The sequence below is a fragment of the Arachis hypogaea genome, chromosome 10 (genome assembly GCF_003086295.3).
Source record: "Arachis hypogaea cultivar Tifrunner chromosome 10, arahy.Tifrunner.gnm2.J5K5, whole genome shotgun sequence".
NCBI lineage: Eukaryota > Viridiplantae > Streptophyta > Magnoliopsida > Fabales > Fabaceae > Arachis > Arachis hypogaea.
The window spans coordinates 78,482,948-78,506,289 of NC_092045.1; the positions used below are offsets into that span (position 1 = coordinate 78,482,948).

The 23,342-nt window shown below is 28.9% G+C and overlaps 1 protein-coding gene across 7 annotated transcripts; it reads right to left on the reverse strand.

Moving 5' to 3' along the window:
• Window positions 1–4,355: 4,355 nt before the first annotated feature.
• Window positions 4,356–8,327, reverse strand: LOC112715746 (beta-glucosidase 3). Of its 7 annotated transcripts, XM_072205028.1 has the most exons (7): window positions 7,971–8,155; window positions 6,809–6,849; window positions 5,747–5,822; window positions 5,478–5,620; window positions 5,183–5,231; window positions 4,896–4,983; window positions 4,658–4,787 (listed from the first exon to the last, which is right to left on the reverse strand). In XM_072205028.1, coding segments are annotated over exons 1-6 (393 nt in total). In that variant the 5' UTR covers window positions 7,972–8,155; the 3' UTR covers window positions 4,658–4,787; window positions 4,896–4,900. The 7 variants fall into 7 exon arrangements, with proteins under 7 accessions (XP_072061130.1, XP_072061132.1, XP_072061131.1 ...); XM_072205029.1 differs by lacking the exon at window positions 4,896–4,983 and having other exon boundaries at window positions 4,356–4,787; XM_072205027.1 differs by having other exon boundaries at window positions 4,750–4,983.
• Between the last annotated feature and the right edge of the window lie 15,015 nt (window positions 8,328–23,342).

Consider the following 23,342-nt stretch of genomic DNA (forward strand, 5'->3'; position numbering starts at 1 on the left):
TTGTCCATACTCGAACAATCCCCGGCAACGGCGCCAAAAACTGGGTGGACGAAATTGTGATCAACAATAATGGCTCTTTGGTATGTGCATAAAAACATTAACTCAACACTTTCTTTCCACAATCTCATTCAACTAACCAGCAAGTGTACTGGGTCGTCCAAGTAATAATCCTTACGTGAGTAAGGGTCGATCCCACAGAGATTGTTGGTATGAAGCAAGCTATGGTCACCTTGTAAATCTCAGTTAGGCAGATTAAATGGTTATGGATTTCGAAAATTAATAATAAACAGAAAATAAAATAGGATAGAAATACTTATGTAAATTAATGGTGGGGATTTCATATAGGCGTGTGGAGATGCTAGAATCCTCTTGAATCTCTGTTTTCCTATTACTTTCATCCAATCCTTCTTACTCCTTTCCATGGCAAGCTGTATGTAGGGCATCACCATCGTCAATGGCTACTTTTCATCCTCTCGGGAAAATGGTCCTATGCGCTGTCACTACATGGCTAATCGTCTGGAGGCATCACCCTTGACAATGGCTACATCCCATCCTCTCAGTGAAAATGGTCCAAATGCTCTGTCACAGCACGGCTAATCATCTGTCGGTTCTCAATCAGGTTGGAATAGAATCCATTGATTCTTTTGCGTCTGTCACTAACGCCCAGCCTTCAGGAGTTTGAAGCTCGTCACAGTCATTCAATACCGGAATCTTACTCGGAATACCACAGACAAGGTTAGACTTTCCAGATTCCCGGAATCCTACTCGGAATACCACAGACAAGGTTAGACTTTCCGGATTCCCATGAATGCCGCCATCTATCTAGCTTATACCACGAAGATTCTGTTGGGGAATCTAAGAGATATGCGCCCGGCCTAGAGTAGAACGGAATTGGTTGTCAGTCACGTGCGTTCATAGATGAGAATGATGATGAGTGTCACGGATCATCACATTCATCAAGTTGTTGTGCAACGTATATCTTGAAATAAGAATAAAAGAGAATTGAATGGAAAATAATAGTAATTGTATTGAAACTTGAGGTACAGCAGAGCTCCACACCCTTAATCTATGGTGTGTAGAAACTCCACCGTTGAAAATACATAAGTGAAAGGTTCAGGCATGGCCGAATGGCCAGCCCCCTAAAACATGATCAATAGCCTCCTAAGATGAAGAATAAAATAAAACTTAGACCAAAGATGAAACGTGGTCAAAAGACGACTAATACACTAATAAAAAGTCTTATTTATACTAAACTAGCTACTAGGGTTTACATAGGTAAGTAATTGATGCATAAATTCACTTCCGGGGCCCACTTGGTGTATGTTTGGGCTGAGCTTGGTCTATCCACGAGCTGAGACTTTTATTGGAGTTGAACGCCAAGTTATGACGTGTTTTAGGCGTTCAACTCCGGGTCGTGACGTGTTTCTGGCGTTTAACTCCAGACAACAGCATGTACTTGGCGTTGAGCGCCACTTTACATCGACAATTCCCGAGTAAAGTATGGACTGTTATATATTGCTGGAAAGATCTGGATGTCTACTTTCTAACGCCATTGAGAGCGTGCGATTGGAGTTCTGTAGCTCTAGAAAATCCATTTTGAGTGCAGAGAGGTCAGATTTCAACAGCATCAGCAGTCCTTTGTTAGCCTCCTATCATAATTTTGCTCAAGTCCCTCAATTTCAGACCGAAATTACCTGAAATCACAGAAAAACACACAAACTCATAGTAAAGTCCAGAAATATGAATTTAACATAAAAACTAATGAAAACATCCCTAAAAGTAGCTTAAACTTACTAAAAACTACCTAAAAACAATGCCAAAAAACGTATAAATTATCCGCTCATCAGTATGCTTTTAGCAGAAACTGGTTTAATTGTGAGTTGTGATTGATTTTTTTAATAAATTCATTTCGTTGAAAGAACATTATTAGTTAATAGAGTTATACAGTGAGAACACACTCTTATTTAACTTATAAGTATTGTATGCTGCCTCATTTCAACTTATTCTTATTTTGCTCTCATGCTATTTTATTCTCATTATCAATTGTTGCCAAGATTTTATTTTCAAAATAACGTAAAACATGAAACAATGTCACTTAACTATGCACACCAGTAACATTTACTCATGAGTTTAGTACTTTATACCACTCTATATTTCAAAGATATACCTTTTTATTTATAAAAATAGCTGCATTTATTTATTAGTTATTTTTTTAGTTTTCAAACTAAGTATACCAAGTCTCACTTTGTCCCTCTTTGTTTTTTGAGGTTCTTGACACTTTAAATTATATATACTTCCTTTTAGAAACCAATACAGTAGCCTATTACTATCTTCACTCTTACCCAAGACCATTCAATTGAATTCTCTCACTGTTAGAAGTAAAGTAGTCTTCAAGGGTTTTTTCTTTATTTTGATCTAATCATTACTATACAACTTTTCCAATTTTTTAATTCCTTTCCCCATGCACTTTGGCATTAGCTAACTACACTCTTTATGAATTTTTTTTAAACTATAGTTGACACATAATTCGTCAATCAATTTTTCTATATAAACTGATACCCTGCTTTTCAACACTACCATATTCCAAACAAATCATAATAACTATTTTGTTCCTTTTTATCTGTTACTATGTCTTCTTCATTCACTATGGTTAAAGATCTCGATTTATCGAATGAACCTCAAATATGGAGGATTAAGGTCCGTATTATCAAGAGGTGGTCAATTTCTACTGCAGAAGACAGATACAAGAAGCCTATACTGGAATTTATTGTCATGGATATGTTGGTAATAGTATATTATTTGTTTTTCTCCATTAACCTATCATACACTTTATTCATTATTATAAATTAACTCACCATGTTCATTAATGAAATTTAGGGAGATCGCATCTAGTGCTCCATTAAGAATCCCATGAGGAGGTTATTTGAAAATGACATTGTAGAGTGGAGAATAATTGCTTTATCAAATTTCTCACTTGCTGTGAATGATCAAAAATACAAACCAACTACCCATTCTCATTGTATATACTTTAAGAGGAAAATTCAAATCCGTCCTTTAGAAGACAATAAATTTTCTGATAATGTATTTCACTTTGTTCCAAATGAAATTATCCTTGGTCATGACAATCTTCAGTCACACTTAATTGGTAATTACATTTTTTTATTCATATTTTAAAGTTGTATTTACCTTTTAACTATTACTGACATTTTTTTTTAAATTATATATTGTAGATATCATTGGTTTGTTAACTAGTAAGGGAGATACGATTGAGTTCACAAAGAATGGAAAGAAATCAATTTACATCGTACTCGAACTTGATGACATCTAGTAACTAATCTAATTGAACAAACTTTTTTATTATCATTATCACTTATATTATTACAACAGTTTCTTATAATAATTTTGAATTTACTTCTTTGTTTTGTTAAATTTATACAGGGGTAAGGGAAAGATTTGATGCACTCTTTGGGAAGAATTTGCAAATCAATTGGTGCAACACATGCAAAATCATCCTACAACTGAATACATGCTCATTGTGCAATTTGCAAAGTTTAATCTTTTTAAGGGTATTATAAATTTAATTTGTCCCTTAGAATATTTATATAGTGTATATAATATTTATTTCACCTTAGATATAATTAAGATTTTTCATTTCACCAATTGATTCCATTTATATAGGTTTGATGGGTATCTCGAACACCAACTATAATACTATTCTACACATCAATGTTGATTTTCAAGAGGTTAAGGACTTTAGACAAAGGTGTCATCTCAGCTTCAATTTTAGTATTAATATTTTCATATTTTAAATTCTAAAAGTTCTTACAACTAGTACATATCCATTAATTAGCACTACAAGAAAAATTACTTTTAGCGGCCATTTATTTTATTTTTAGCGGCAATAAAAATAGCCGCTAATACATTTACCGGCAATTAGACATTAGCCGTCTTATGCATTGTCGCTAAAAGGTTTTAGCGACAATTATAACATTTGCCGGTAAAGACCTTTTTAACGGCCGCAAAAAGTATATAATTTTTAGCGGATATTTTCTTGGCAATTTATATGGCCACCAAAAGTAATTCTAAAATTGCAATATTATTCATTTTTAGTGGCCATTACTATTGCCGCCAAAATCTATTTTACTGGCAATTTATATAGCCACTAAAAATAATTCTAAAATTGTAATGTTATTCACTTTTACCGTCCATTACTATTGCCGCTAAAATCCTAAGACTTTTTTTAGTTATATTATATTCATTTTCTTAGAAGCAACGAACTATCTTTTTTTTAGAATCTCAATTATTTTTGCCAACAATTATTATTGTTATGCATAATATAAATATACTAAAATTAATTACTACAAAATGAGATCTTTTATTAAACACAAAATATTGATACATAAATTTATCTTGAAAAATAATAAATAATGTTACAAATCTAAACAACAAAAAATGCTACAAGTCTATAACTATGTTACATCAATGTTGCAAGAACCTATGTCGGAATTGCTGCTGATTAGCGATGAATTGTCACTTGACGAGTCATCTTCTAAAACTCTCTTTAGATTGTGAAACTTTGAATAGAAGGAGTCCAAGGTGGGTGAACCATCTGGACTACTGATATATTCAGTAGGACCAGAAGTTATAGATACATTTCGAGCATCAATAAAGTTGGTAAAACTAGCAACTGCATTACCTTATGGAATCAAGCACAGCACCAATATATCCATGCAAGTATTCCACCCTTGTCACATCTTGAAGTAATGAATTCCTTTATGTCCGTTGACCTAACAAAATAAGCCATTTGTCACACTACTTTACCAATGGCACAATACATTATAATGATTCTCATTCACCCCTGTTGTTGAAATAATATATGAAAGAGAAAGAGAGACCATTTTTATAAATAAATATGGGAATACTGCCATAAAGGGTCTTCATGATATTCAGCTCTTCGCGTAAAGTCCATGGTGTGACAGGATACTAAACAAAGGTAATGCCGTGTGGTTATGCAACTAAGTAATCTAAATAAGTGAACCAATAAGTGTAGAGGGAATAACTACAGTATGTTTTAATTTCAAATTACCTCTTCATTCGAAAACAAGGTTTATGCAACTGTCAAAACCAAATAATATAAGGAGAACATGAGAGTAAAACAACCAGTTGAAGGTCTCTAACTTACCAACCAATAAAAAAATCACGGGCTCTTTGAGTGGCTGCCCGGTCTTCATCTGTATCATTTGCATGAATTAAACCGGATGAATAGACAGCAATGCAAATAAACCCATGTTACTTGTCCTACAATATAACTTAACCTCTATATATAGAATCATGAACATTCTTTGCCCCAACAAAGGTTTCTATATGTGGAAGAATAATCTAAATTCAATATAAAAAGACTATGAACTTCAATTAAGAGTTAGTATAAGTAACTAAGTCAAAGTTTTTTTCTTTTGCAGCAAGTAAATACTATATACCTTATACTTTCTTCTATACAATCTCACTACTGAAAAATGTGATAGGAAAATATGATGAACTGCCAAGTAAGGCTCAATTGTGGAGTCACCCCTACTGTTGTTATAGAATTGCAATCCCTTGGGATTGATAGGTCCTTCACCATCTGGGAAGAAAGAAAGAAGGAAAAAGCATTTGTCAACGGCTTTACTATAGAAACTAATACAGAACATAAATTAAATTTCAATGTTTCTCATTACAAACACAAGTTTGAGTTAGGAGTATTATATACTTGGAATCAATCTTGACCAAGAAATGGATAACCTGTAGACATCAAGGCCTATTTCCACCATGAGTTTCACATCTTCCTGCAACATAAAATCATCAGAAACAGTTGAACCTCCAGCTGCCATTTCCTCAAGCATGTGCAAAAAAATGCAAGTCACTTAGTACACTTTTTTAAATAAAAAAATATAAAATTAATAAATAAAAATAAGCAAAATGCAAAAAATAAGAATGCAAAATGTAAGAGTTTTCAAAATATTATCTTACTCAAAATTGTCACCAGTTTGATTTGGAGAATAGGGGATTTGAGAAAACTTAATAAACCCATTTTAATTGGTCCAATGGATTTTTTAAGGGACCGAATTTAATTAACAAATGGCTACAAATTGAAACCTTATATATATATATATACATATATATATATATATATATAATATTCTAATCATCATCACCACTTCTTGTCTTTATTTTCCCCACCCTCACCTACCACTCCCTTTCTTTTGTATTAATATGCATACAAACAGACCCACCACAATTATTATACATAAATTTGCATGTGATCTGCATATTGATATAAAGTACCTTTCTTTGAGGAGACAATAGTTGGGTTTAACTGTCAAATATAATTAACAGGTTCTTTGAAAAATTAAAAATATATAAATCAATCAATTTTTGGTTTAGAAAGAATAGCCTAAATAATACATTTTCGCTCATGTATAATCAGTTAAAAGCTAAAAGCTAAATATTTAATACGACAGCTTCATGGGGAAAGCTAAAAGCTAGAGAGACTATGTACATGCATGTTGCACACATCTGCTAGTATCTAAATATCTAATGTGGCAGCTTCATCAATTACTATTTCTGTTAAAGCTAGATAAAGAGGGGTGGCAGGGAACTCCAAAATTTTGTATTAGTATTAGATGTACATTAGAAAAATTGAAATGAATAATTATGTGCCTTTTGACTTTTCCATTTGATTAGTACTTATCTTACCGAAATAATACTAGTCTCATTATTTTGACATCAAATAAGGACAATAAAAAGGAGCACTTAAAGAGATTAAAGTTACCATGGATAATTGACTGAACAGCATCAAAGCCAAGCCTATCACTGTTAGTAGGAAAAACAAAGAAAATCTGCACTAGTTAAACAATTTCAAAAATGGCATCAGCCGTTATAATAGACAATCTCTTTTAACAGCATGCTTGTTTGTGCTTACCGGTTTGGAAATGATAAATCTTTTTTGGCACAGTTGCTTTAACAATCTTTGACAGGTAAACTTCATAATTGTAAACCAAAATATAAATAAATAAACAAATTGTCTTCAAAGCTTACTTGATTTCTTGTAAACTAAATGAAGCAAGAAACTAAAACTAAGCCAACAACTTATTTTGTCCCATACCTTTTCATTGTAGTTCCAGTGACAGTTTAACTTAATCCTTATAGTTTACTTATAAAAGTGCAATAGCATGGACTACTACTTCAACACTACTTTACCTGAGGCTGTCCAAAATACTAATCCCAATCTTAATACCATAACAGAAAAGTATGAATAGGCAAACAAAAGTTGCAAGACTGAAAATTTCATAAGGCAAACCAACGATGGTCCACTATAACAAAACATGTCCAATTTTTCGAGTAGGCTAAATTACAATGAATTACATTACAGGTACAAAAATTAGTCATTATTAACAATTTTTTAATATATATGCCTTCCACATATTCCATTATTAACAATTAACTTCCAAATACCACAATTTTGAAAAATTAGAAATATATAAATCAATCCATTTTTGGCTTAGAAAGAATAGCCTAAATAATATGTACAGACAAATACTCATATATAATAAGTTAATAACTATTATCGCTACTCAATGTTTACTCTGCACAAATACTCATGTCAAATACTATGTACAGACAAATATTCATGTAATATATTCCACTTACACAACTATATCAATCATCAAGCTATTATTATCTTCCAAATTTTGTTAATCAAAACACAATATTCAAGCAATTAAACAAACATAGAGACACAAATGAAGAAAAATTATGAAATTATACTGAACCAATGAAGCAATTAGTTACATTATCAATTTGAATAGTGAGAACAGAGAGAGCATGAATTTTCACTTCAAACAAACGTAGAAACACAAATCAAATCATAGGCAAAAGTAAAATAAAAACAAAAAAAGATGGATCAAAGTAAAGAGAATGCGCATAAGAGTTACTTGCTACAGCAAATTGCTGTGGTGGCGTCAATAGAATCAATGAAGGGCAAATTTGACAGCGAAAGCAACAAAGGTTGGCGACTACAACGGCAAGGGAAAAAATGATTACGACGGCAACGGCAACACCTGTTTCGTGTCTAGAGCGGCAACGCGGATTTGAGTGGATCTAGCGCGGATTTGACCTAGATCTGAGGCAAAGTGTGGACACAAGAAGATAGATGTGCGTGTAGGACAATAGGTGGTGATCGTTGGCAATGGTGCCAAGCACTGTGACGGCGGTGGTGGGCGGTTCTCATTGGAGAAAGTTGAAATGAAGTGGATTTTGAAGGAGTGGGTTATCAGAGAAAGGGTTCTCTCTTCCTTCCATGGGTTTGCAAAATTAATTATAATAAAATATTATAATAAATTTTAAAATAGGAAATTTAAGAGTGGATTTGTAATTTAAGAAATTAAAACTAAAAGTAAAAATAAATAAAATAATAATAATTGCCATTATAATATATAATAATAGTGTCAAATATATAATTGCCATTAAAATTTGTTTTTAAAACTTTTGTCATGTATCTTTTAGCGGCAATAATAATAATTGCCATTATAATATATAGTATTAATGGCAAATATATAATAGCCATAAAAATATAACTTAAATAAAAGAAATAGTGGCCATTATGTTATTGCCGCTAAAAGTTTGTCGCTAAAACTCATTTTTCTTGTAGTGTAGTATTATAATGGACATTGAAAATCTCTCAAACCAACTGTCTCAAATTATATCCGATTCTTCTTACTCTGTGGAGGAGAATTTTCTGCGTCTAACGCAATATAGGCCTATATGTGAGCTGAAGGATATTGCTGAGGTATAATTTGTTTATATAATTTTACTTAATTATATGATAATTATATTTAGATATATAATTTATTTTATTTTGTTGAACAGTGTGATATTTATGTTACTACTGGCACTGTAATTTCAATTGAAATCAAATTTGGATGGTGGTACAAGGGTTATAAAATGTGTTTTCTTCATTGAAAGAAGATGAAAGTTCTTATATTGTTCATCATGTGATATCTATCCTAACACTCATGTACCTAGGTATTATTTTACTTACTTTATATGTACTTTAATGTTATTGTTATATATTTAACGTATTCTCATCACATTTATTTAAATTTTTAGGTTTTGTATCCATCTTAGAGTATTTGATGAAACAGATTATGCCTTATTCATTGTTTATGATAAGGAAGCCTCTAAATTCCTAGGAACTACTGCATCTGATCTTTGCTTTTCACAAGTTTCACGGGTAGAATGTTAAATAATTACTTTTTAAAAAATTTTACATATATATATATATATATATATATATATATATATATATATATTTAGTTATCAGATATTAATTTACTTAATATGATTTATATGCATACGTTAATTTAGTATTCTTTATTTCATTTTATGCTATATAACTTTCTTTTAATTTTGACCAGGGTGTCAACAAAAGCATGTTTCCAGCTGAGATCAATTTATTTAAGTGCAAAAAATTTTTGTTTAAGGTATCTCTGAAGCTAGATGATATTAATGCATTTCAACCTTGCAAGATAATTATATTGAAATTGACCGAGGACAAATCATGATGTCCTCCTTTGCAACTAAGTACAAGATATATGATGTAAGTTCTTATTCATAAATCTTATATTGTTATATATATTTCAATAAGTTGATCTTTTTAACATTTATATAAATTCATAGGAAAATATGCTAGTCGATGACTCTGAAATCTTAAATCTGCAAAATTGAATCTACAAATACTCCAAAGGTAGTTGCCATTTTTATTTATAATGTTACATATTATACTTGCCATTATGTATAATTAATTCTTTTTAATTTAATTTATCAACAAATTTTGAATTATACAGGAGATAAGCTCTCAATCATGTGGAATTATTGCTTCTGATGGCAATGATGATTTTGTATGTCACACCTAAAAGGACTCTCATAGCAAATAGTTGGTCTAAGAAGCTCCTAGATGTTTGTCCAGATTCTGGGACAGGTTCATGTTCCAAAACACGCAAGATATTCGAGCTCTCGGACTGTGCATCCGGAAAAAAAGATGATGTTTAGTTATCCAATTTAGAGCTTTCTAATTTTCACAACAGATTCGAAGTGCTACTTTGTATTCAGTTATGTTTAAGCATGAGTGTCCTTGAATTTCAATAATTAATGATTGAATTATGTTCAGCCTTATTGTTGTTGTTTATGTTCCTCTTATTTTCGTGTCTGTTATGTTTAAACAATATAATCTTTCCGTTAAATAAGTAATGGTTATACTGTGTATAGCCATATCGTTGTTACTTTTGTTTCCTTACCTAATGTCTATGATTATGTAGCAATTGGTGATAAATTATTATGTTATTTGCTTATCATGTCGGCTATGTTTCAATGGATTAGTTAATTTACATCTATGATTTAATTTGCATCTATGGTTCACATATTTTGTTTTATTTAATTCTAACTCAATTATCAGTTACTACAAAATATCTAACATCAATTATACCAATTAAATTAGTATTTTTTTTTAGCCATGTCAATTCTTTTTTGGCCTTTTAACGTATTAGTTAATATTTGGGGTGAATTTATAATAATTAGTTCAACAAGTAATATTAATTTTCAATACAATTCTTTATTTTTTTTTTAGTTAGTAAGTGCTATATTTAGTGTATCTCAGTATATAGTTCATATAAACACAAGTGTGTTTAAACACTTCTATAATGGTCTCTTAATAAGACTAGCTGATACATTATTTTCCATTAAACAAAATCAATTATCTATTTGGTATATTCAATAACAATTTAAAAGGATAACAAATTTTAATTATAAGGATTTTCTATGTAACTTTAAATCCTCTTTGTTAATAATAAAATATTATTTTCCCAATATTGTTGTCATAATTCAAAAAATTTAAATGTTTTCTTTCTTACATAAAATGACAGCTTTATATTTTATTTGTATTCTTCACAGCTGCCAATTTTTAATTGAAGCTCACCATTCTCACCTTTTAAGAATGGACCTTAGTTACATTAGCTTTTAGTTAAATGTTAATAGTCATTTTCTATAGTCCTTCTCTATAAATGCCTCAAGTCCTCATTACTTCCTCTAACCTATATTTCTTAACGTGGAGTACTTCATGGAAGTGGTATCAAAGAAATCTGGTATGCATCATTTAATTTGTAAAGATTTTTTTTCTAATAGATCAACAAGTTTCTTCCCGTCTTAGTTTGTTATTAACATAGTTGTTTATTTTTTCAGTTGTCAAATATAAGTTATACTTGCCTGAGGACTTTTAACATGATCGACTATTTTACTTACAGATCGATCCTTCAATGGTTAATTATTTTTTAATAGCATTAATCATGCAATGAGTTATTGTTAGTCTTTTTTATTTAAATATGGTGTTTAAGTTCCTGTTTATTTCTTGCAGGCACATCATGAGTATCCATCAATTTTCTACAAAAAATACAAAGATCTACTAAGTCAAATAATGTTTTTTGTGGATATCCACCAAAATAAAGTTCAAGTAACAATCACCAGAGGTCACTCATGTAGTTATATACTTAAAGATTTTGATAATTTGATTAATTTATATGGCCTCGCAGATGGTGGTTGGTTGAAGGTTCTATATGTTGGAGAAGATATTTTTATTATCCTCAAGGTGAAAGATCCTATAATGAGATCTTTTGATTTTTCAAAATATTCAACAGAACTGTTTCTTCAACCTAAATTACCAATATATATATATATATATATATATATAATCCAAATAGCTGTCCTTCTTATATTAGGCCATCCAGTATTAAAACTGAATCCCATCATTATATTAATTTTTATCCTTCTTATATGAATCATGTCCTTCCATGTCCCAATAGTTCAAGTTCAGACAATTATTTCACTTCATCACTCAATACAAATATGTTTTGATCAAAGTATCAAATCCATAAAAAGCAAGAATTCGCTGTTAACTCAACTAATTTTGCTAATTGTTCACAAAATCACCATTATTCAAAACAACACTTATTTTCTTCAACTTTATCCAACACTACTCATTACAATATCGGTCGTTCTATATCTTTTATTTGTTCTGATCCAGTCTATAACAAACTGAAAGGTTCTGTGAGTGTTTTTAACACACCATGTTTTTCAACTCCTGTTATGAACCAAGTTGGGTGTAAAAAAGATTCTATTATATTAGAGTTTTTTACAAACGACATAAACATCTCTACAACTAGTTTTATGACATGCCATAAGGTTCTTTCTCTCAACCAATCTACCAATAGTTATGTGGTAAGCAAATTATCCTCTTAACAAAATTTATTTGTTATATATTAGAGAGTTTGAAATGATATTAATTGTTATTTTAAATATGTATCAGATGATTCCCACCAAGTTTGCTAGAAAGGCATTTCCAAACCGACCTGATTCTATCCTGATCAAGATGCATAACAATATTGGTTTTCAAATGACTCTCCGCTCGCACATATCAAGAATGATCCAACTATTCTTGACAAGGGATTGGATATAATTCGCTACGGTTAATGATTTGAAGAAGGGTACCATTATTAAATTTGGTATTTTTTTAGGTGATGAAAGTGTGATGTACCTTAAGATTATAAGTTTGTAAAATTTTAAATTTCACTATTAATCTCCTCTATTTTAAAGAAATTGCATCAGTAAGAACTTTAAGTTTGTTCACCATCAATAACTTTGCACTCCTAACTTAGTATGTAATATTTTTGGTATTATGAATCGTATTTCTGAACTTTTGTTACTCTGTACTCTTTAAGTTTGTTCACCATCAATAACTTAGTATGTAATACATCCTTACTTAAAGTCATTTCTAACTATGGCTAACACTTCATATGCAAATTTTTGCAGAAATATAAGTTAATATTCAATTAGTGAATTTCGATGAGCACCCTATATAAGTAAATTTTGATTTCTTCTTTACAATAAACTAAAGTATATTCTATATTACATATATACCATCAAAATAATACAAGTAAACTTTTAAGATAACAGTTATAATTACATTATGCTTTTGCATTCTTTTCATGGTTAAAGCATAATATCTAAGTTCATTATTATTTCAAATATTATAGTTGTGCAAGCAGAGTTATTTAAGCAGTCTTACTTGCTATTAAAAGCTTATTTATCTATTCGTACTTCCTATTAGATCAACACCATTTTCAGCTTAAACATGTTTAGTTTAATAGAACAGAACATTATAAGTTGTATATTAACTGTTTAGTCTCAACAATTTTAACAATTACCAAATTTAAAAATAAATCTCATCCATTAATTATGCTGTCATTTTTACATTGTAGTAGTAGTTCTCCCATCGATTTAATTATAATGAGTTATAAGAAAGATAGAAGAAACACACATTGTGGTATTAGTCTTTAATTACTATATATTTTAATTTTTCTTGCCACCAGTTATCCGAACACGTCGCATTTCTGTTTAGTTTCCTTTGCTTGCTATGCTAAAATGAGTTAAGACATTGCCACTGATTTTTTGATATTAATATATATTAATTAAATTTTTTATGGAATTCGTACACTGCTAAGTACACATTAGGATGATATTATGACTTTTTATTTTCAAATGCATTATATGTCCCTTGCCTTTTTATTCTCTGAAGTTTTCTGATACAAAAATCCTCTCCCAATCCCTTTACTTAGCTTCTGCATGAGTTGTATATCATTTAATATTGTGGTGCATATATCAGTAAAACTAACTCTAAAACCAGTTTGAGTAAACTAATTGTTTATTCAGAAGCTTCTCATCTAATATACTTAGGAAATCGATCCTATTACCTATCCTACATTTACTACTCTGCTCCTTTATTTTTTTTCCATTATATAACCATTGCAATAATTAGGTCTATTCCAATATATATTATGAATTATATTTTTTAATTTTTATTAATATCTTTTTCTTTCTCTTTTTTTTTTTAATTAGAGGTAGTCCAAAAGTCTATTTGGTTTATGGCCTTCTCCACTACACCGTCTAATCTTCATGCATTCATTAGTTTATTTATACCCCAAGCTATCATCCAAATGAGATGCCATACCAAAAAGAAAATCACTAAACTTATATTTCTTATCCACTTAGGTCGTTCTTACTGTTATTTCTTACTTTCTTAGTTAACTAATTATTTCCAGTGTAATTTGAATATATTCTTATTACTACAACAAACTTTATAATGCATAGAATTATTCATTGCTTTTGTTTTATTTTTCTTCTTTCATATTTTAGTTTTCATGGATTCTAAACAGCATTCATCGATGAAGTTAAATGGTTGTCGAGTTTTTTATTTGGACATTGATCCCACCTCAGTACACTCCATTTTTAGTTATCCCTTAACACCACGTTCATACTTTAAGTATTATCATATACTAAGCACAATTTTTTATGTTATTCATTTGTATCACAAATTCTATTTTTTTTAATGCAGAAACATAATCAACTACCTTCTATATTATATAGTAAGTTCAAGAATTTTCTTAGAAACACCATGATTATAACAGATGATAATCACAATCATGTTGAGCTGAGAATTTTCAAAGGTTATAGTACCGCTCATATTACTAGAGGTTAAAAAACCTCATCAACTTTTATGGTATTAATCGTGGTGGCACAATCAAGTTGCTTTACGTCACAAAAGACTGCTTTCGCATCATCAGAGTGTTCAACCATAATATGAATAAAAGGTGCTCAATTTATCATTCAGTTAAGTTATTACTGGATGACAACATACTTTACAAAAGTAAAATGCAAGTTGATGAGTTTGAAATAATCTCTATGAATGAGAAAGTGAAGCAAGTATACAATAAGGAGTCTCCATCATGTTCTTCTCTATCCCTCCCAAAATTATAGCAACAAGTCATTAATCTACAACTTATTATTTGGCAGATAATTATATCCATCAAATTTACGCTGGTCATAGTAAAGTACCTAAGCATTCACTTGATCTCAATGCTATTCCAATCGATGATGAGTTTTCTGAAGGCGATAGCATCAATCTACTTAAATATGAAAGCTTAGCTTCCCAACCTATTAAATTACTTATCCCATGCAATCATGTTCATGCTAAGAAAATTATTCATGGTTCACCTTCTAAATCTATTCATTCTAAAAAAATTATTCATGGTTTACCTTCTAAATTTATCTTTCACCAAATTTCAAACATTAACACACTACCTCTATCTATCTTTTCATATAATTCTCCTAACATATCTCATTTTAAACATGTTATCCCAAATAATTTTCCATCTCGGATATCAGTTATTTGTCGAATCAACGGCCAAGATATTTGCTCTTCATCATTGGTAAATACACATTTTATTTTTCACTTTATTGATTAGCATCATGTACTCCGCACAAAACTAACCATAAAAAAATACGTGCAGGTATTACTCATTGAATTTGCATTGAAAACATTTCCATTAATGTATAATTTCAAAAATTGAACAGAAAATAAAACAATTAGCATTTTAACATATAACGTTCCCAAAAAATTATAGACTAACCTGACTGAGTGATCGGAGAAGACGAAGCTAGAGCCTGGAGGAAGCTGGCTGCTAGAGAGGGAACGGCTGACTGAAGACGAAGCTAGCTACTGGAGAGAAAACCGTGAACAACGATGCTGATAGAGATACCGACTGAGACGCCAATGACTGAGAGAAAGTTAGTTGCTGCTTCGCTGCCGCTACCAGGAAGAATATGCATCGGATGGTCCCACGGACGAGGTGGAGAAGACGATGTGCCTGACCCCAAATGGAGAAGACGATGAAGATTGGAGAAGCTGGTTGCGTGGTAGGAGGAAGCTCTACCTCTGCTAGGGTTTCTACTTTCTAAGTTTACTCCATGGTTGCGCCGTTAGTGAGATAGTATTATGGTTATGAGTTGAAAAATACATAAAAAGTCATATATATATATATATATATTATTTAATTAATTATGATCGGGTTCACGGGTTGGTTCGGGTTCTGCGCTCCCAAAATCGATACCCGAACCAGTCATCGGTTTGGTTCGGGTTGGACCCGATTACCTGTCAGTTCCAGAACCAATTTAGTTGATTCAGTTCGGGTTTGGAAGGATAATCGGGTACCCGCTACCTGTGCTCACCCCTAAGTTGATGCAGTTTGCATGGTGCACACTGCTGGTTATGGATACAGGATGGAATTACGCTGGAGAAAGGACAGTTTATTTTAAGAAGTTAATATTACCACACGATGGAGGGCGTTTAGAGAGGACAATGACATTAAAAGTGGAAGTGTTTTAGAATTTTTTGTTTACTCAAATGATGAGACAACAATGTACGTTAATATACTGTAAAAGACCATTTTCATGTTCCTATATAAAAATTGCAGAGTAAAAAGAATGATGTCTTTGTAGTATATTTCCAGGTCACGTTTCACTAAATATATTAATTTACGCATAGTTGCTTTTAAAACTGTCAATTTAATTTGTGTAATCATTATACTTGGATACCATTAAATTATTATAAACAACAGTTAAGAACCTCTTCATCACAGTTATTCTATTTTATATACTGTTAAATTAATTCTATCGCCTACACTACATGTCTATTTATATGTTCATGCAGTTCACAATGTTTTATTTGTTGGATCAAGCAAAACTCCTCAGCTTCGACTAAGAAATAGTAGTGATAGAGGCCAGGAACCTATTAGTGATCTTTTCAAGGGAAAGAAGGTAGTTATAGCAGATAGTTACCCACATGTTTCAAGTTTTACAAAACATAATTCATCATCTGTTTCTCATCCCAATGTTATAAGGACTCCACTTTCCAACATATTTAATGGTTAGTTCCTGTTCAGTTAGTTTTTGTTCATTTTAGGAAACATATATGAATTTATTATACTGATCTCTTCTTTTGTTTCTTAAATTCTTATACGGTTCAAAAAATTTTGTTTAGCTATTTTTTATTCATTTTAGGAAATATATATGAATTTATTATACAGATCTCTTCTTTTGTTTATTCTTATATAGTTCAAAAAATTTTGGGACAATTCTACATAACATACGCAACTCATCAAATAGTTCAGCACAGTTTCATCAAGTTCACTGATAAATTCATCAATAATAAATGATAATAATTCATCAAAATCAGGAGATTAAATATTTCTTCAAATATTATTCTTTCTTCAAACAATGCCAATACAGACAAAGACCATCATGAAGGAGATTCTTCTTACATGAAGAGGTTATTAATCAATTTTTTCTCCTTGAAATCTTATAATTTTAATTAATTTTATGTATAAGAGTACTTTTTCTTATGTAAATATTTTAATTATTGACATTTATTACCTGTAGGAGAAATACCAAAAATATAAGTCATTAATACAACAATCAAATGAAACAATTCTATCTATAAGGAGAGACGGTTCATCACTTTTTAATAATGTAATGCTAAATAATTGTGATTATTCAACTCAATACCAACAAATTCACGAGAGAGACAATACCGTCGAATCTTATGATTTTGAAGATACACTTATTTTTATAGTTTTAAGGTAGACTTACTGGTAGTAGAAAATTACAATTTATATTATGATCAATTAATATTATAAATCTCATGTCAATGTAGCTATGGATGATTTTGATGACATAAATATTGATGTTGAACTCACACCAGATATATTTGTAGATTATGATTGTGGTAATTTTTATATTGTTATATTTTTATAAAGTTTCTTAGAAAGAATTACTCTAAAAGACTATTAGGGAGATTTAATTATCAAAAAGGAATTTTAGTACAAAAATTAGTAAGAAGAATTAATTTTTGTAATGTTTAAGAAGAAAGACCAAATCTTTATTACAGAGAAACAAATATACTCATATGTTATTTTTTTATTCATTTTTTTGTATATATTTTTTTAATTCTTATCATACTGACACCATTATTAATGCACTTTTATCTATAACATAAATTTATTGTTGTTAATCATCAATTTTCTATAAATAAGTCTTTTTTAATTTTAATGTAATTTTTTAATTATTATTGTGATAAAACATATGACCTCCATAATTTAAAATTCTTCTACTATTAAGTTTTTTTTCTTTTATATTTCCTTTTTGTTTTCTTTATTTGTTCTTCTAACATTGTTTTTCTGTCACTTAATTTCTAAATCTTACTTTGATGTAGACTTTAAATTTGTATCTTTAATAACTTCACTATTTCATTAACACTCCATGTTGAGTACAACAACAACAAAATAATAAGAATTAAAAGAGAACCAATATTAATAAATGCAAGAGGAACTAATATTAGTATTCAATGATAATTTCCTTGAAAACTAATATTCATAAAAGATGGTTACTTAGTATCAACATCCAAATCTATTATATACTATTTAATTTACAGCTATAGATCTTCTTAATATTTGAGTACAGCAAAATATAATTCTTCCTGTTTAAAAAATGTTCATGATAATTTTCAAAACGTCATGCATGGAGTACAAATTTTATTTCTTACAATGCACTGTATATTAATTAATTAACTTATTTTCAAGAGAATATCAACTAAAATAAAGTAAAATAATAATGGGATAAAATTTTGTTATAAATGAAAGTATATGAATAAAGATTTGCGTATAATAGACAATTAAAAAGAAAATGGATTTACAAAAAAATAAAAAAAAATTTAAAGGTATGTTTGTCTCTTTTTAAAAAAAATTGTCCTCTTTGAACATTACATGAATTAATCTTTTTTAATAATTTTTTATAATAATTTTTTTAATAATAAAATCTCCTTAACAGTCCTTTAGAATAATTTCTTCAATTTTTATATCCTTATAATTTTATTTAACTGATGTCTATTTAAAGTTTTCATTGATTAATGCTAAATGATGATGTCATATTTACTGATCAAATAGAACATATATATGTTGAGGAAGGTATGTTTCACTTTGCAATTAAGCATTTAGGTTTGCTATATCATTTTTGTATTATTTACCATTTATTTATTTATATATTATTTTGTTGTAGACACCTAGGAATCTGAAAATCCATCAATTGAATGTGTATTTTGTGGTGCTCTTATGTGGGACTGTGAGAGACTTTCTAAATCGAACAATAACACTACTCCACACTTTGGGTTATGTTGTATGGGTGATAAAGTTCAACTACCTCTACTTGATTCTCCACCCCAAATACTAACTGAGTTGCATTTTCACGATGATGAAAGAGGAAGGCACTTTCGAAAACACACCAGAATGTTTAATTCAATGTTCTCTTTCACATCTATGGTTGGTAAGATTAACCATCAGATCAACAACGGTACTGCTCCACCATCATTTGTATTAAGTGGCCAGAATTATCACTCTATTGGTAGTTTAATTCCTTAGGAACATGAGAAACCAAAATTTGCCCAATTGTATATATATGATACAGATAATGAGATCAATAATAGGATCAATGTTATCAGGTAAATATTTACGTTTACTTAAATACTCAACTATACTATTAGTAAATAAATGGCAATGTCGTAATTTATCATTTGTTTTTGTATGGAATAATTTTTTACATGTTTTATGTAGGACTATGGAGTCACTGTCTCCAATTGAATTTGAGATTGTAAACATGTTAAAAGATATGCTAGATAACAACAATCATCTAGCTATGTCATTCTGTTTTGCAAGGGATATATTCAAGGAGTCTAATTTCGTTGATATTAAGTTAAAGTTGATTAGACGCAGGGATAGGGATGGCAAGAGATATAACCTACCAACAGCATCAGAGGTTGCAATTTTAGTTGTCGATGATCTAGACGAGTCCTTGATGGAGAGAGATATAATCATTGAGACCAAATCACTTGAAAAGGATAGATGTAACATGTAATACCCGGTCTAACCGAAATTAATTAAATAATAAGTTAAGTAGGAGCGAATATGATTGGAAGATTTGGCAATTGGAATTTGATTATTTAAATATGATATTTGGATTCAGTGAATTTTTCCGAGTCGGAAGACATAGTTTTCTGCGTAAAAGCGCGCAGTGGAATTTTAACCGGTAGTACCGGCTGAGACCTGTCTGGTACTGCAGCTGAGAAAATTGATTATGAGTAAATAGGATTAAGAAATGAGGAATTATAATTAGGGAAGGTAGAAATATTTGAAGTGCGATTTAGAGCGCTAATCTTAAAGGTTTTGGTCCAAAATTGGGCCAACGGACAAAAATAAGTGAACCGGGCCTAAGTGGGCCCAAGACCCAACATATATAAACATTAGTTATGAGCATTTCAGCTCATCTACTTAATATATTAAAACTGAGTTTTCTCTCAACTAATAAAAGTGAGGTGTCACCTTCTCGTGAACCTATTTTCCCTCCAAAATGAACACATTTATTGAATAATGCATAATTATACTAATTTAGAAAAATATTTTTATTTTAATTATATAAAATCAATATTTAATGCATTATTAAACTACTTATCAATTATTAATCAGAAATATTTTTAATTATTTTAATGAATAATGCATAATTATACTAATTTAGGAAAATATCTTTATTATAATTATATAAGATCAATATTTAATGCATCATTAAAATATTATCAATCGAAAATATTTTAATTATATTCATATCCTTCTAATTCTTATTCATTATCCAATTATTTTATTAGTGGCAAGTTGTTAACCCATTTATATTGATAATAATAATAATTTTATTAGGATAAATATCAAATTCTATTCCTAATATAAAAATATAAAATTTAATTATTTCTATTTTTATTTTACCACTATAAAAGACCATGTATGCTAGAAGAAAATATCATTTAATTTGTTTACCAATTACTCTTTCATTTGATAGCTTTTACAACAATTTTTTTCTTTCTATGAGACATCGTTGCAAGAAGACAACTATCGTTGACACAAACTACCACACTTTCCAACTTTCGTGCTCATCATTCCCAGCTCTATAAGATATGTTATCTATAAATTTATAGACCATGGTATTATCATGTATATATAAATAAAAAATATTTCGTATTTAAATTTAAGTCATTTACCTGTTTATGATATATTATAGTGTAAAATTATTTTTAATATGTATTGTGTAATAATATTATGTTTTAATTTAAATTTTTATTTTAGAATTGTATTATAATTTTATCTCACTTTCCTTAATTAATATATAGATCGTGCAGAGAAATATGATTATAATGAATTCTAACATAAAACTTCACCAATCTTATACGGTACGATTTAATCTGATAAAAAGAAATGTAAGTGGTATGATTGAATTCCTTGCAAAACGAGATGCTTAAATAGATTCGAATGATAACGAATAACTGGCTTCAAATGGTCATCTTTCTCGAAGTCTTTATATAAAGAGTAATTATTTAAATCGGTTTTTAAAAATTTTTAAAATTAGATATTTTAGTTTTTACAGAAAATTAATACATAGATTAATTTCTAACATTTTATTCTATCAGACAAATCAGTTTCTAGTTTATTCTCTGGTAGAATAATTACTTAGATTAGTCTCTAAAAATTTTAAAATCGAACATTTTAATCCCAACAAAATTAATACACAGATCAATTTCAACGTTTTTTTCTATTGGACATAACAGTCCTTAGAGCTTATTGTCGCACAAGTCCAGAAATTTAAATACACACTTAGTATATGTTCTCCAAGATAATACATAAAATTATATAAAAAAATTTTATAAAAAAATTAAATAAAAAATACATATAGTATTTATTATTATAAATATTTTATAATTTAAAAATAATTAATATTTATTTTAATTAATTGAATGATCATTTTATTTGTCTGCTTAAATAAATATTTAGAACTCGAATCTCGCTTATAATTATAATTTTAAAATACCCAATTTTGGGGGAAAACCCAAATGTTGAGCAAGTGTAATAACATCTTATCGACACCTCATCTTATTTAAAAATTAGTATTTCTTTACAAAAAATTCATTATAATACCCAGTTTTTACTTTATATGAAGGTGAGGTATTACAAATATTTCTTCACGGGTAATTATATATATTGTGTAATGATATTATGTTCTATCTATTTTATTATATAAAAATTAAATTTTTATTTTTAATGATAGAATCAATGTAGTATGTTTTTGTTTTATTTTGTTTAACTCATTAAAATTAATTTATTACGATAAATTAATTATATCAACTAATTGATTTGAATAGATATTTAAGTATCACACAATTTAAAATTATGTATATTAATTATTTGATTTAATTTTTATGATATATAAATTTAAGGAATAAATTAAAATAAGATAATTTATTACTTATTTAAATTGAATACAACAAATATAAATTAATTTAGTTAAAAATTTACTATTTTTTAATCTTCTATACATAAAAATGACAAAACAAAATTATAAAAAAAAGTCTTTTTTCACTTTTGCTATTTTAATTTTATTTTCTTTGCTTTTTTTATGTATAATTTTATTTTATATTAACTTTGTTTATTTAATAATAAAATATACTCATATTAATTCTATCATATAATAATATATTTTTCTCCTATATTAATCAAAGAATTTCAATAGTTATCAACTACATCTAATAGAATGACTGAGAAGTGAGAACTATGAGAAGTTAAACCCAAGTTCAAAATGTTGAAACAAAGAAAAGAAAACAGGGAATATATAATTAGAAAAAAAATGTATAATAATGACAAAATATACTAAAATTGGAAATTTTCTCCAACTAATAAAAGTGAGGTGTTAATTTCTCATGAATTCATTTTTTCTCTAAAATGAAATCACTATTTTCTTTTCTAAATTTATTTTAGAAAAATATATTTATTATAATTATATTACAATCAACATTTAATGAATAATGCATGATTATACTAATTTAGAGAAATATTTTTATTATAATTATATAAAATCAATATTTAATACATTATCAACTAATAAAAGTGAGGTGTCAATTCCTCATGAATTCATTTTTCCTCCAAAATGAAAGTACTATTCTCTCTTCTAAATTTATTTTAGAAAAATATCTTTATTATAATTATATTACAATATTACAATTAGCATTTGATGAATAATGCATAATTATAATAATTTAGAATAAAATAAAGTCCAGTAATTTATCTTTCGACTGCATAGAATAACTTTTAAGAAGGAGTCATGTATACAATTGATGATTGTAAAACTGTATACTAACATTGATATAATATTATTTTAGGTATATGTTTTGCACGCATCAAAGAAAAGTGTTGAGTTATTTTTTAGTAGATTTAAATTATTTATTATTTATTAGAGAATTTTGTGCATTAGAATTCTCTAATAATTTATTATTTATT